We start from the raw sequence: 13744 nt of genomic DNA, 5'->3' as shown, positions 1-13744 counted from the left end.
TTCTAATACATGATCTGGGACCTTGAGAATATTACACTGAGCAAAATAAGTCAGAAAAAGCTAAGAACCTAGGATTTCACTCATGGGGATATACAACTGAAACTCAAGAGACAACAGAATGGGCCCTGGCTGGTTGGCTCAGTGGTAGAGCGTCGGCCTGGCGTGCAGGGGACCTGGGTTCGATTCCCGGCCAGGGCACATAGGAGAAGCGCCCATTTGGTTCTCCACTCCCCCCCCCCCCCCCCGCCTCCTTCCTCTCTGTCTCTCTTCCTCTCCTGCAGCCGAGGCTCCATTGGAGCAAAGATGGCCTGGGTGCTGGGGATGGCTCCTCGGCCTCTGCCCCAGGCGCTAGAGTGGCCCTGGTCTTGGCAGAGCGAAGCCCCGGAGGGGCAGAGCATCGCCCCTGGTGGGCGTGCCGGGTGGATCCCGGTCGGGCGCATGCGAGAGTCTATCTGACTGTCTCTCCCCATTTCCAGCTTTAAAAAAAAAAAAAAAAAAAGAGACAACAGAATGGTGTTTACCCGAGGGAAGGGAGGTGGAAGGTAGTGGGTAGTAAAGGATAAAAAAGACCAAATATATGGTGATGGAAGATGAAACTGTCTAAAGAAAAGAAATCCATTATCAGAATATAAATCAAAACAGTTGAGAGAAAATATTGTGAATGAAGCAGTTCATTCAGAAGGTGTCAGATTCTAGTGGCTTTTTCCAGTTTCAAACTGTAAAGAAATTGTAATTGGCTTTTGTTGAGCTATTCTCCCTTGCTTGGTACACTATGATAGCACTGACAGATTTGGCATGGATATTTTTTGTAATCTTTTACTTGTCATTTTTTGTCTTGTGAATAGGGCTTTGTAGTTTGGCTATTGAAGTCTTTTTTGTTTTTATTTTTAAAAAAGGGGAAGGGAGAGAGAAACATTGATTAGTTGTTCTACTATTTATGCATTTATTGGTTGATTCTTGTATGTGCCCTGACCAGGAATTGGACTCGCAGTCTTGGCATATCAGGACAATGCTCTAATCAACTGAACTATCCAGCCAGGACACTATTGAAAACTTAAACTTCTCAAGACTTCTACTTAGCATAGATGAAAGCAGGCTTATTATGTAAAGTGTAAGAATAAAGTGAAGTTCTGCCTAGTTAGGCAGTTGGATGGTTTTTTTTACTTCAAATATTATTTTGGTTATAATATTCTGTTCCTTTAAGAACTCATAGATTACAAAAAAATAAATAAAATAAAAAGAACTCATAGATTAGAAAATGTAGGGGTTAAACTGATAAGGTAAAGCATCTCTTTCTGAATTTTCTCAACATTTTTAACTTACTGCAAAGCTGAAAGAATTATACAGTGAACATTCATACACCCACCACCTAGACTATGCCATTAACATTTTAGTGTAGTTGCAGTCCATCTTGGTTATTTTTTTATGCTTTTCAAAGAAAGTTGCAGATATTAGTACATTTTCCTTGAGATTGTCTATTTATTTATTTATAGAAACAAGAAAAGAGATAAGAAGCATCAACTTATAGTTGTTGCAATTTAGTTGGTCATTGATTACTTCTTATATGTGCCTTGGCCAGAGGGCTTTTGCTGAGCCAGTGACCATAGGATCATGTCTATGATGCCATGCTCAAGCCAGCGACCCCATGCTCAAGCCAGCGACCTCAGGGTTTCAAACCCAGGACTGCGGCACTCCAGGTCAATGCTCTGTCCGCTGCGCCACCACTCTTTAGGCTTTCCACCAGGTATTTTAGCATATATTAACTAGAATTTTTTTTTAATAATTTTATTATTAACTAGAATTTAACCAGTATTGGCTTATAGCTTCTTTTCTCTCTCTTTGGTATTTTTATTTTATTTCTTTAAATTTTTACTTACTGATTTTAGAGGGAGAGAGAGAGAGAGAGAGACATCGATTTATTTATGCATTAATTGGTTGATTCTTGTATGTGTCCTGACTGGGGCATATTAGGACAATTATCTAATCAACTGAGCTGCCTGGCCAGGGCATGTGTTTTTATTTTCTAGTTTTCATTATCTTCATTTATCCTGAAGATTAGTAGAAGTTATAGGAAGAGAGATAACAGAAAAAAAAGTAAAAAGTTTTCAAGGAAATAATACAATACCACTTGACAAAGCTAAAAGGGAAGCAGAAGTCAGACATTGTAAGACCCCATAGAGTGTCAAAGACCAACACCTAGACAGAGCAGTGTGAATTTCAGTACACCGGTCACAAAGAGAAGATTCTGAAAGATTTAAGAGAAAAAAATAAGTGAGCTCTGAAGGAAAAACAATCAGAAAGCACATTTCCTATTAGATATATGGATGGTAGAAGCAGGTAGAGCAATGCCTTTCAAGCTCTGAGGGAAGATCATCTTAAAACTACCATTCTATTGGCCCTGGCCGGTTGGCTCAGCGGTAGAGCGTTGGCCTGGCTTGTGGGGGACCCGGGTTCGATTCCCGGCCAGGGCACACAGGAGAAGCGCCCATCTGCTTCTCCACCCCTCCCCCTCTCCTTCCTCTCTGTCTCTCTCTTCCCCTCCCTCAGCCAAGGCTCCATTGGAGCAAAAGATGGCCCAGGCACTGGGGATGGCTCCTTGGCCTCTGCCCCAGGCGCTAGAGTGGCTCTGGTCAAGGCAGAGCGACACCCCGGAGGAGCAGAGCATCGCCCCCTGGTGGGCAGAGCGTTGCCCCTGGTGGGCGTGCCGGGTGGATCCTGGTCTGGCGCATGTGGGAGTCTGTCTGACTGTCTCCCCGTTTCCAGCTTCAGAAAAATACAAAAAAAACACACCAAAAAACCTACCATTCTATTTATAGTTATATTATTAGTCAAATATTGAGACAGAATAAAACTTTCGGAAATATGAGAATTCAAAATATTTTTTTCTCATCCACTTTTTCTTAGGAAGTCAACTTGAGAGTATACTTTATCAGAACGAAGGTGGAAAAACGTAGGATCTAGGTTAGAGGGCTCCAACTCAAGTACTCAGTGAAGGCAGGCCCAGGACTGTAGCTAACCTAGAGTTCAGTTTGGACAAGGAAAGATCTTTAGAGTGAGAAAGAAGGATTCAGCAGAATGCATAGTAAGATTGAGAGGTTGGAAAATTTCAGAAATATTAAGTCAGGGAAGACTAGAGAAAGATGTGGCTCTGATATAAAAACAAGGTTAAATGATCAGGATTTTAAAACTAGAGGGGAGGGTACAAAAGAGAATTTATTTGAATTTGACAGTCGACACCTTTGAGAGACATAGTGTTAACATTGGAACCTTAGTGAAATAATTGTATTTCTGTCATACCATTCGGTTCTGCAATGAATTACCACATTTCCCCATGTATAAGATGCACCCCTTTTGAAATTTTGGGGTCTAAAATCTCTGGGTGCATCTTATACAGTGGTTGTAGTTTTGTTTTACTTGCATTTCCTGCTTTGTTGTGCAGATGAGGAGTAGTATGAATTTTATGATGAATAAAACTTGAGTTCAATAACTTTATATAATACATTTTCCCCCCAAATTTTGGGCCCCAAAATTAAGGTGTGTCTTATACATGGGAGCATCGTGTACATGGGGGAATATGGTGTATTTACAAAGCTATATAATATAAACATTGGGATGAGTTTTTTTTCTTGTTTTTTTTTTTTTTTAAGATGTTATTTATTCATTATAGAGAGGAGAGAGAGAGAGAGAGCAGGGGGGAGGAGCAGGAAGCATCAACTCCCATATGTGCCTTGACCAGGCAAGCCCAGGGTTTTGAACCGGCAACCTCAGCGTTTCCAGGTTGATGCCTTATCCACTGCGCCACCACAGGTCAGGCGAGTTTTTTTTCTTTATTATTCAGTGAGAGGAGGGAAGGCAGAGAAACATACTCCTGCATTCACCCCCACCAGGATCCACCTGACAAACCCACTAGAGCCGTGAAGGCAAACCTTTTTATAAAAACCGCCCACTTTTGCAGCGCTGGTCAACCTGGTCCCTCCCGCCCACTAGTGGGTGTTCTAGCTTTCATGGTGGGCCATAGCGGAGCAACCAAATGGTCCTAGGGGGTGGTGCTTTGCCCATCTGGGGTGTTGTTCTGTTGCTGGCAAGCAAGCTCTTAGCACCTGAGGCAAGACTATGGAGCCATCCTCAATGCCCTGGGCCAACTCTCTCCAGTTGAGCCATGGCTGCAGGAGGGAGAGAGAGAGAAGCAAGAGGGGTAGAGAAGCAGAGGGTCGATTATCCTGTGTGCCCTGACTGGGAATTGAACCCAGGACATCCACATGCCAGACCAATGCTGTACCACTGAGCCAATCAACCAGGGCAAGATTTTTTTAAAAATTATTTATTTATTTATTCATTTTAGAGAGGAGAGGGAGAGACAGAGAGAGAGAGAGAGAGAGAGAGAGAGGAGAGACAGAGAGAGAGAAGGTGGGGAGGAGCTAGAAGCATCAACTCCCATATGTGCCTTGACCAGGCAAGCCCGGGGTTTCGAACCAGCGGCCTCAGCATTTCCAGGTCGACGCTTTATCCACTGCGCCACCACAGGTCAGGCAAGATTTTTTTAAAAAGGTGTTTACAGCCATACATTTCCCTTTATGTACTGCTTTTTGCTGTATCCTATAAGTTTTCGTATTTGTGTTTTTTGGTTTTTTTTGTTTTTGTTTTTTTTAATTTTATTTATTCATTTTAGAGAAGAGAGAGAGAGAGAAAGAAAGGGGGGGGGAGGAGCAGGAAGCATCAACCTCCATATATGCCTTGACCGGGCAGGCCCAGGGTTTTGAACCGACAACCTCAGCATTCCAGGTTCACGCTTTATCCACTGTGCCACCACAGGTCAGGCCGTATTTGTGTTTTTATTTTTATCCGAAAGCACTTTTTTTTGTTTCCATTATAAGTTCTTTGACTAATTTGATATTTAGTAGTATAGTGTTTACTTCCCACATATTTGTGTAAATGCATTTATTTTTAAATTTTGGAATCAACTAACTGAAAGACTGATCATTGAAGATTTATCAGTAACTACAAAATAGGATATAAATCTCAGAAAAAGTAAAAGTTAAAAGGAAAGGGACGGCCTGACCAGATGGTAGCACAGTAGATAGAGTGTTGGCCTGGAACACAGCGGACCCAGGTTTGAAACCCAAAGTCTCCAGTTTGAGTGTGGGCTCACTAGCTTGAACGTGGGATCATAGACATGACTTCATGCTCTTTGGCTTGAGCCCAAGGTCACTGACTTGAAGAAGGCGTCACTGGCTGGACTGGAGCCCCCTGGTCAAGGCACATATAAAAAACAATCAATGAACAGCTAAGGTGCCGCAATGAAGAATTGATGCTTCTCATCTCTCTCCCTTCCTCTCTGTCCCTATCTGTCCGTCTCTGTCTCTCTCATTAAAAAATAAAAAAGGGGGGGGGGATAAAGCTGACAGAGATGAAGAAGTAGACATGGAGGGAGAAGAGATCAAAGGACAAATGTCCTCATTTAACAAAGTAGAAAGTTAAGAGATAGTCTGTGGTTGATGGAACAGGAATTGAAGGTTTAGATATGTTTTGGATAGACAAACCTGTGGAAGTGCAGTGGATAAAGCATCATCCTGGAGTGCTGAAGTCGCCTGTTTGAAACCATGGGCTTGCCCAGTCAATAAGCAGCAGCTTGCCCTGGCCGGTTGGCTCAGTGGTAGAGCTCGGCCTGGCTGCAAAAGTCCCGGGTTCTATTTCCGGCCAGGGCACACAGGAGAAGCACCCATCTGCTTCTCCACCCCACCCCCTCTCCTTCCTCTCTGCCTCTCTTCCCCTCCCGCAGCCGAGGCTCCATTGGAGCAAAGATGGCCCGGGCGCTGGGGATGGCTCCTTGGCCTCTGCCCCGGGTGCTAGAGTGGCTCTGGTCGCAACAGAGCGACGCCCCGGAGGGGCAGAGCATCGCCCCCTGGTGGGCAGAGCGTCGCCCCCTGGTGGGCGTGCCGGGTGGATCCTGGTCGGGCGCATGCGGGAGTCTGACTGTCTCTCCCCGTTTCTAGCTTCAGAAAAATACAAAAAAAAAAAAGAAGCAGCTTAATCTGAATTTATGCTTCCTGTACCTTTTCCACCCCCTTTTCTCTCACTCCTCTCTCTAATAAAGTAATGAATAAAATCCTTTAAAAATAGGCCCTGGCCGGTTGGCTCAGTGGTAGAGCATCGGCCTGGCGTGCAGAAGTCCCGGGTTCGATTTCCGGCCAGGGCACACAGGAGAAGCGCCCATCTGCTTCTCCACCCCTCCCCCTCTCCTTCCTCTCTGTCTCTCTCTTCCCCTCTTGCAGCCGAGGCTCCATTGGAGCAAAGATGGCCCGGGCGTTGGGGATGGCTCCTTGGCCTCTGCCCCAGGCGCTAGAGTGGCTCTGGTCGCGGCAGAGCGACGCCCGGAGGGGCAGAGCTTCGTCCCCTGGTGGGCAGAGCTTCGCCCCTGGTGGGCATGCCGGGTGGATCCCGTTCGGGCGTATGCGGGAGTCTGTCTGACTGTCTCTCCCCGTTTCCAGCTTCAGAAAAATATATATATTTAAAAAAAAAAAAAAAGGCCCTGGCCTGTTGGCTCAGTGGTAGAGCGTAGGCCTGGTGTGCAGAAGTCCCGGTTCGATTCCTGGCCAGGGCACACAGGAGAAGCACCCATCTGCTTCTCCACCCCTCCCCCTCTCCTTCTTCTCTGTCTCTCTCTACCCCTCCCACAGCCAAGGCAGAGGCTCCATTGGAGCAAAGATGGCCCGGGCGCTGGGGATGGCTCCTTGGTCTCTGCCCCAGGCGCTAGAGTGGCTCTGGTCGCGACAGAGCGATGCCCCGGAAGGGCAGGGCATCGTCCCCTGGTGGGCAGAGCGTCGCCCCCTGGTGGGTGTGCCAGGTGGATCCCGGTCGGGCGCATAGGTCGGGCGCATTCGGGAGTCTGACTGTCTCTCCCTGTTTCTAGCTTCAGAAAAATACAAAAAAAAAAAAAATATATATATATATATATATATACACACACACATATATATGTTTTGAACTTTGTATTATATTGTTATATTTGTTATATATCAGATGAAGTATGTATGTGATATAGATATATATATATATATATTTTTTTTTTTTTTTGACAGAGAAAGAGAGAGAGAGGGACAGATAGGGACAGACAGGAAGGGAGAGAGATGAGAAGCATCAATTCTTTGTTGCAGCTCCTTAGTTCATTGATTGCTTTCTCATATGTGCCTTGAAGGGGGGGGGTGCTACAGCAGAGCAAGTGACCCCTTGCTCAAGCCAATGGCCTTGGGCTCAAGCCAGTGACCTTTGGGCTCAACCCAGTGACCATAGGGTTATGTCTATGAGCTCACGCTCAAGCCAGTGATCCCTTGCTCAAGCTGGTGAGCCCGTGCTCAAGCCAGTGACCTCAGGGTTTTGAACCTGGGTCCTCTGCGTCCCAGTCCAATGCTGTATCCACTGTGCCATCACCTGGTCAGCATATATATATTTTTTTAAGTGCATGAATGTATTACTTGTTTTGGCAATTTAAACATTAATCTTCATGGAATCTCTTAATTAGCTTATCATTTAGTTGCCAGAGAGATACATAAAAGAACTAGAACTACTAGTATTTTGATGACTTTTTTTTTGCAAGAGGGAGAGGGACAAACAGGAAAGGAGAGATGAGAAGCATCAACTCTTTATTGCAGCACCTTAGTTGTACATTGATTGTTTCCTCGTATGTGCCTTGACTGGGGGGGGGGAGGGGCTCCACTGAGCCAGTGACCTTTGGCTTCAAGCGAGCGACCATGGGGTCATGTCTGTGATGTGCTCTCACACTTAAGCTGGTGAGCCTGCGCTCAAGGTACTGACCTCAGGGTTTTGAACCTAGGTACTCAGTGTCCCAGGCAGATGCTCTATTCACTGTGCCACTGCCTGGCAGGCTAGATGACTTAAAGAGAAATTATACTAGAAATTTGTTAGATGTTGTCTTTTCCTACTTTAAGCTTGGTTCTTTTTTGGTAAGCTTATTTTGTTGATTTGACTTTTCTTGTTTTTCCCAGACTGAGGCAGCTAAATTAGTTCCGATGGGTTTTACCACTGCTACTGAGTTCCACCAAAGGCGATCAGAGATCATACAGATCACAACTGGCTCCAAAGAGCTTGACAAACTACTTCAAGGTATAGTAATCCCTTATCCTATGTTGTGAACTGCAGTTAGCAAAGCATCCAGGTCATAGAATAAAGCTAAAGTATTAAATTTATGTTTTAGATATGATCAGTGGTGGGATTCAGCCAGTTCACACCGGTTCAGCAGAACCAATACCTAATATAAATATTTTGTTGAGTTTGGCGAACTGGTTGTTAAAATGGCACTTGTAATCAGGGTTCTCTCTAAAGTGAGTGCCTGGGCAGCTGCCTAATGTAGAAATCACAAATTTACGTTTCTTACTCTTTTTGTGTGTGTGTGTGACAGAGACAGAGAGAGGTACAGATAGGGACAGACAGACAGGAAGGGAGAGAGATGAGAAGCATCAATTCTTTGTTGTGGCACCTGAGTTGTTCATTGATTGCTTTCTCATATGTGCCTTGATGGGGCGGGGGGTGCTACAGCAGACCAAGTGACCCCTTGCTCAAGCCAGCGACCTTGGACTCAAGCTGATGAGCCTTGCTCAAACCAGATGAACCCACGCTCAAGCTGACGACCTTGGAGTTTCGAACCTGGGTCCTCCGCGTACCAGTCTGATGCTCAATTCACTGCACCATGGCCTGGTCAGGCTCTTACTCTTTTTTTTTTAACACTCATCGGCTCAATAGCTTATTCTAAGCGGTCCTAGTAATGTTCTTCAGTCCATAGGTGAAAAAAATTGCAAGTGAGGACGCCAACCAAGAAGCAATATGGAAATATCTTTAACAGTTTTATTGTTTTTTTTCAGGTATTATTTAATATGTTTTAATGTTTTTTATTAATATTTTAAAACTCTTATAATCCAGTTTTGTGTACCTCTTTTATTGTTTTTATTTCAATATTAAATGCATGAAATAATAAACTACCTTTCAGTATAATGTTTTCTTATACTTTAAACCAGGCATCCCCAAACTACGGCCCACGGGCCGCATGTGGCCACCTGAAACCATTTATATAGCTCCCGCCGCACTTCCGGAAAGGGGCACCTCTTTCACTGGTGGTCAGTGAGAGGAGCACTGTATGTGGCGGCCCCCCAACGGTCTGAGGGACAGTGAACTGGCCCCCTGTGTAAAAAGTTTGGGGACTCCTGCTTTAAACAGTCATTAGTGCAGGGAACTGGTTAAATTATTTGAATCCCACCACTGGATATGATTAAGGGATAAGAGAAGTGTTCACATTGATGAAGTAAGACTGCTGCAGGGTGGGTTCTGACTTACAAAACATTGATGTCTGCCAATTAAATAATTTAGTCTCAACTTAATACTGCATTCAGAGAGTAAGCTCCCTCTCTCTAAAGAAATAATTTAACCCTCTAACACAAGCTTAAAAATCTGATGACTGATTAAAATACTTTATGTTTGAATACTACATTGTAGTATACACTAATCTTCAGGACTTTATGGAAAGCTGTAGTTTTGAAAAGCATTACTGTCCTAGGTTAGATTTGATTCTTACTGCTTCCACAAATGTTTAATCATTCAAGTTTTCTTTTTTTAGGGTACAAAATAACATGAGTTCAGGAATCACACTTAAATTTGAGTACAATTACAGCCCTTCCTCCTGTACCTCTATACCCTCCTGTCAATATCTTTCTGATGAGCTCTAAGAACATTTCTATGATTATTTTTTCTAAACATTTCTACTGTGCTAAGAGATGTTTCTTACCGCTCTTTTAGGAGGGATTGAAACTGGATCCATCACAGAGATGTTTGGAGAATTCCGAACTGGAAAGACCCAAATCTGTCATACATTGGCTGTAACATGCCAGGTGAGCTGTTGGGCCTCTAACTAATCAAATCAGCAAGAATGAGTTGATTTCTACTGTTTTCAAGCATCTTTAGGAAAGGACATAAAAGGCACTTTCTATGTCCTTAAGAATCCTATGTTCTAGTTAAAAGAGATCCATACTACAAATGCAAAATTCTTCTACATCAGTGATTTTCAACCTTTGTTTTTCATGCACTCATAAACTAATTACTAAAGAAAAAGGGGCCCTGACCTCTTCTTCTTTAGTAACTAATTTATTTGTGCCATGAGATGAAAATGGTTGTATTCAGTCAGAGGCACTGACCTTAGTAATTAGTGTGTGTTTGTGCCATGAAAAAAAAAAAAGGTTGAAAATCACTGTCATAGAAACTTTCAAATCATTGATTTTTCTTTTTTTTTCCCTAAGGTGAGAAGAGGGGGAGATAGGCAGACTCCCACATGTACCGTGACCGGATCCACCCGGCAACCCCATCTCGGGCCAATGCTCGAATATCAAGCTAGTTTTAGCACCTGAGGTTGTTGTGCTCCACCAGAGCTATCTTCAGTGCCCAGGCCACGCTGGAACTAATCGAGCCACTGGCAGTGGAAGAAGTAGAAGGAGATAAGTGTGTGGGAGAAGATGGTCTCTTTTCCTGTGTGCCCTGACTGGGAATTGAACCTGGGTTGTCTATATGCTGGGCCAGTGCTCTATCCACTCTGCCACTGGCCAGGGCCCATTGATTTTAAATACTTTTTTACCATCCACAAGGCCTCCCCTGGCTTTACTTTTTCTTCATCACTAGTCTAGGTTTTATGATTCATTAAAGTTATTCCTTTAGGCCCTGGCCGGTTGGCTCAGCGGTAGAGCATCGGCCTGGCGTGAGGGGGACCCGGGTTCGATTCCCGGCCAGGGCACATAGGAGAAGTGCCCATTTGCTTCTACACCCCCACCCCCTCCTTCCTCTCTCTCTCTTCCCCTCCCGCAGCCAAGGCTCCATTGGAGCAAAGATGGCCCGGGCGCTGGGGATGGCTCCTTGGCCTCTGCCCCAGGCGCTAGAGTGGCTCTGGTCGCGGCAGAGCAACACCCTGGAGGGGCAGAGCATCGCCCCTGGTGGGCGTGCCAGGTGGATCCCAGTCAGGCGCATGCGGGAGTCTGTCTGACTGTCTCACCCCGTTTCCAGCTTCAGAAAAAAAAAAAAAAAAAAAAGTTATTCCTTTAAAAGTACCCTGATGTCCCATATACCTGAAAAGATGCCAGTCTCCATGAACCCTGTCTCCTCAATGCCTGTTCCCAAGTAGCTGATCATAATGGAGAAAAATCATACCATAAAGCTGATTGGCCTGACCAGGTGGTTGCATAGTGAATAGAGCGTCGGCCTGGGATGCTGAGGACCTAGATTTGAAACCCCTAGATCGCCGGTTTCAGTGTGGGATCATAGACATGAGCCTTAGTTTGCTGGCTAGAGCAAGGGGTCACTGGTTCAGCTGTAGCCCCCCTGGTCAAGGCACATATAAGAAAGCAATCAATGAGCAACTAAGGTGTTGCAACTATGAGTTGATGCTTCTCATCTCCCTCTCTCAAAAAAAAAATTTTTTTTTTAATTAAAAAAAAAAGCTATTTGGCTTTGCTTTAAATTTAAGATGACAAACTTTAGGTTAACATTCAATGATACTGCTTGGCAGATCAACTGAGTTTCTCCATTTGGACATACTTTATTCCACTCTGTAAGATGACTTTATCATTTGTTCTTTAACCTTCATACTCTTTTTTTTTTTTTTTTTTTTTTTACTTTTTTAGATTTTGTTTATTCATTTTTATTAGAGAGAGAGGGGGGAGAGAGAGAGAGAGAGAGAGAGAGAACAGGGGGAGGAGCAAGAAGCATCAACTCCCATATGTACCTTGACCAGGCAAGCCCAGGGTTTTGAACCGGCGACCTCAGTATTCCAGGTCGACGCTTTATCCACTGCGCCACCACAGGTCAGGCCTAACCTTCATACTCTTTAACACTCACTCTCAGCCAATGACCTAACCCACTCTTCCTGTAAAATTTATAAATTCACCTACATTTTTATCCACCTTTTCTTATCTTGGGTTATAATGGGGAAAGCTCTTTTCCTCTCAAAAGCCCATCCTACCAGTGTGATCTAGTTACTCTGTCCTGCCACCCTCTCAAGGACTTTACTCCTGTTTCCTGCTTTGCCTCTGTATAAGATTATCCTCATTAGCATACGAACACACCTAGTATCTCCATTTGGAGAAAACTTCCCTGGATCCTTTCAGTTGGTCCTTCCTTTACTTATTATGCTCCCATTCACAGACACATTTGAAAACAGACAAGGTGACGCCCTGGCCGGTTGGCTCCAGTGGTAAAGCATCAGCCAGCATGTGGAAGTCCTCAGTTTGGTTCCTGGTCAGGGCACACAGGAGAAGCAACCATCTGCTTCTCCAATCCTCCCCTTCCCCTTCTCTCTCTCTTCTCTCTTCTCTCTTCTCTCTCTCTTCTGCAGCCACGGCTCAAATAGTTTGAGCAGTAGGCCCCAGTCCGTCACCGAGGACTGGCTCTGTGGCCTGGCCTCGGATGCTAAAATAGCTCGGTTGCCAAGCGACCGAGCAGTAGGTCCAGATAGGCAGAGCATCGCCTGGTAGAGGGCTTGCCGAGTGGTTCCAGGTTGGGGCTCATGCCAGAGTCTGTCTCTGCCTCAATTTAAAAAATAAATAAATAAATAAATAAAACAGACAAGGTGAGTTAAATAATTGCCTAAGATCATACTGTATATAAATACTAGTAGATATGGGAATCAAACCAGTTTTCAAAGCTGATGTTCTTAAAAGATTCATAAGAGTAGAAACTGACTGGCTTGGTTTCTGCTGTATTGCTAGTGCCTGAATCAGTGCTTGGCACTTAGTAAGTATTGTACTTGACTGAATGGAGATGATGGAATATCCAAGGCATACTTGATATAATAAATGGTGTAGAGGAAGTAGCATAATTGTTTAAGGAAGCTGGAAGGATTACTTCAGCCTAGAGCCCTGGTCAGCAAACTGCGGCTTGTGAGCCACATGTGGCTTTTTGGCCTATCACGTGCAGGTGCTACCTCGATAAGGAATGCACCTACCTATATAGTTTAAGTTAAAAAATTTGGCTCTCAAAAGAAATTTCAACCGTTATGCTGTTAATATTTGACTCTGTTGACTAATGAGTTTACTGACCATTGGCCTAAAGTAATCATGGAATACTTTATAGAGAAAAAGAGATTGGACCAGACTCCTAAAGAATGCTAAATTTGAACAGTTAAAGAAATTTAAAAACTTTTAACTGTAAGGAGTGGAATGAATGGAAGTGCAGTGAGCAGAGAAGTGTAATGTATTGAGGAAAAGACAATAAATAAACCTGTTTACCTAGTTCAGAGATTTTATTTTGAAAAGTTTTGGGAGATGAACCTTAAAAAGGATGCATCACAATCATATTTTAGCCCTGACTGGGTGGCTCAGTTGGTTAGAGCAGTGGTCCTTATTAACCTTTTTTGGGCCACGGACCAGTTTAATGTCAGAAAGTATTTTCAGGGACTGGCCTTTAGGGTGGGACGGATAAAGGTATCACGTGACCGAGACTAGCATCAAAAGTGAGTCTTAGATGGATGTAACAGAGGGAATCTGGTCATTTTTTAAAAAATAAAACATCGTTCAGACTTAAATATAAATAAAACGGAAATAATGTAAGTTATTTATTCTTTCTCTGCGGACCGGTACCAAATGGCCCATGGATCGGTACCGGTCCAGGGGTTGGGGCCCACTGGGTTAGAGCATTGTCCCAATACACCAAGGTTGTAGGTTTAATCCCTAGTCAGGGCACATACAAGAATCAACCA

General features: G+C 44.1%; 1 protein-coding gene across 2 annotated transcripts in view; it reads left to right on the top strand.

Annotated features, from left to right (window-relative positions):
• Nucleotides 1-13744, top strand: part of RAD51 (RAD51 recombinase) — a 52108-nt gene that overhangs the window by 15562 nt on the left and 22802 nt on the right. For both annotated transcript variants that reach the window (XM_066277079.1, XM_066277078.1), the window contains exons 4-5: nucleotides 8004-8121; nucleotides 9805-9896. In XM_066277079.1, the coding sequence (XP_066133176.1) occupies nucleotides 8004-8121; nucleotides 9805-9896 (210 nt within the window). The remainder of the gene's footprint in view (nucleotides 1-8003; nucleotides 8122-9804; nucleotides 9897-13744) is intronic.

The sequence above is a fragment of the Saccopteryx bilineata genome, chromosome 4, assembly GCF_036850765.1.
Source record: "Saccopteryx bilineata isolate mSacBil1 chromosome 4, mSacBil1_pri_phased_curated, whole genome shotgun sequence".
Lineage (NCBI taxonomy): Eukaryota > Metazoa > Chordata > Mammalia > Chiroptera > Emballonuridae > Saccopteryx > Saccopteryx bilineata.
This window is presented reverse-complemented; position numbering and strand designations above follow the sequence as displayed.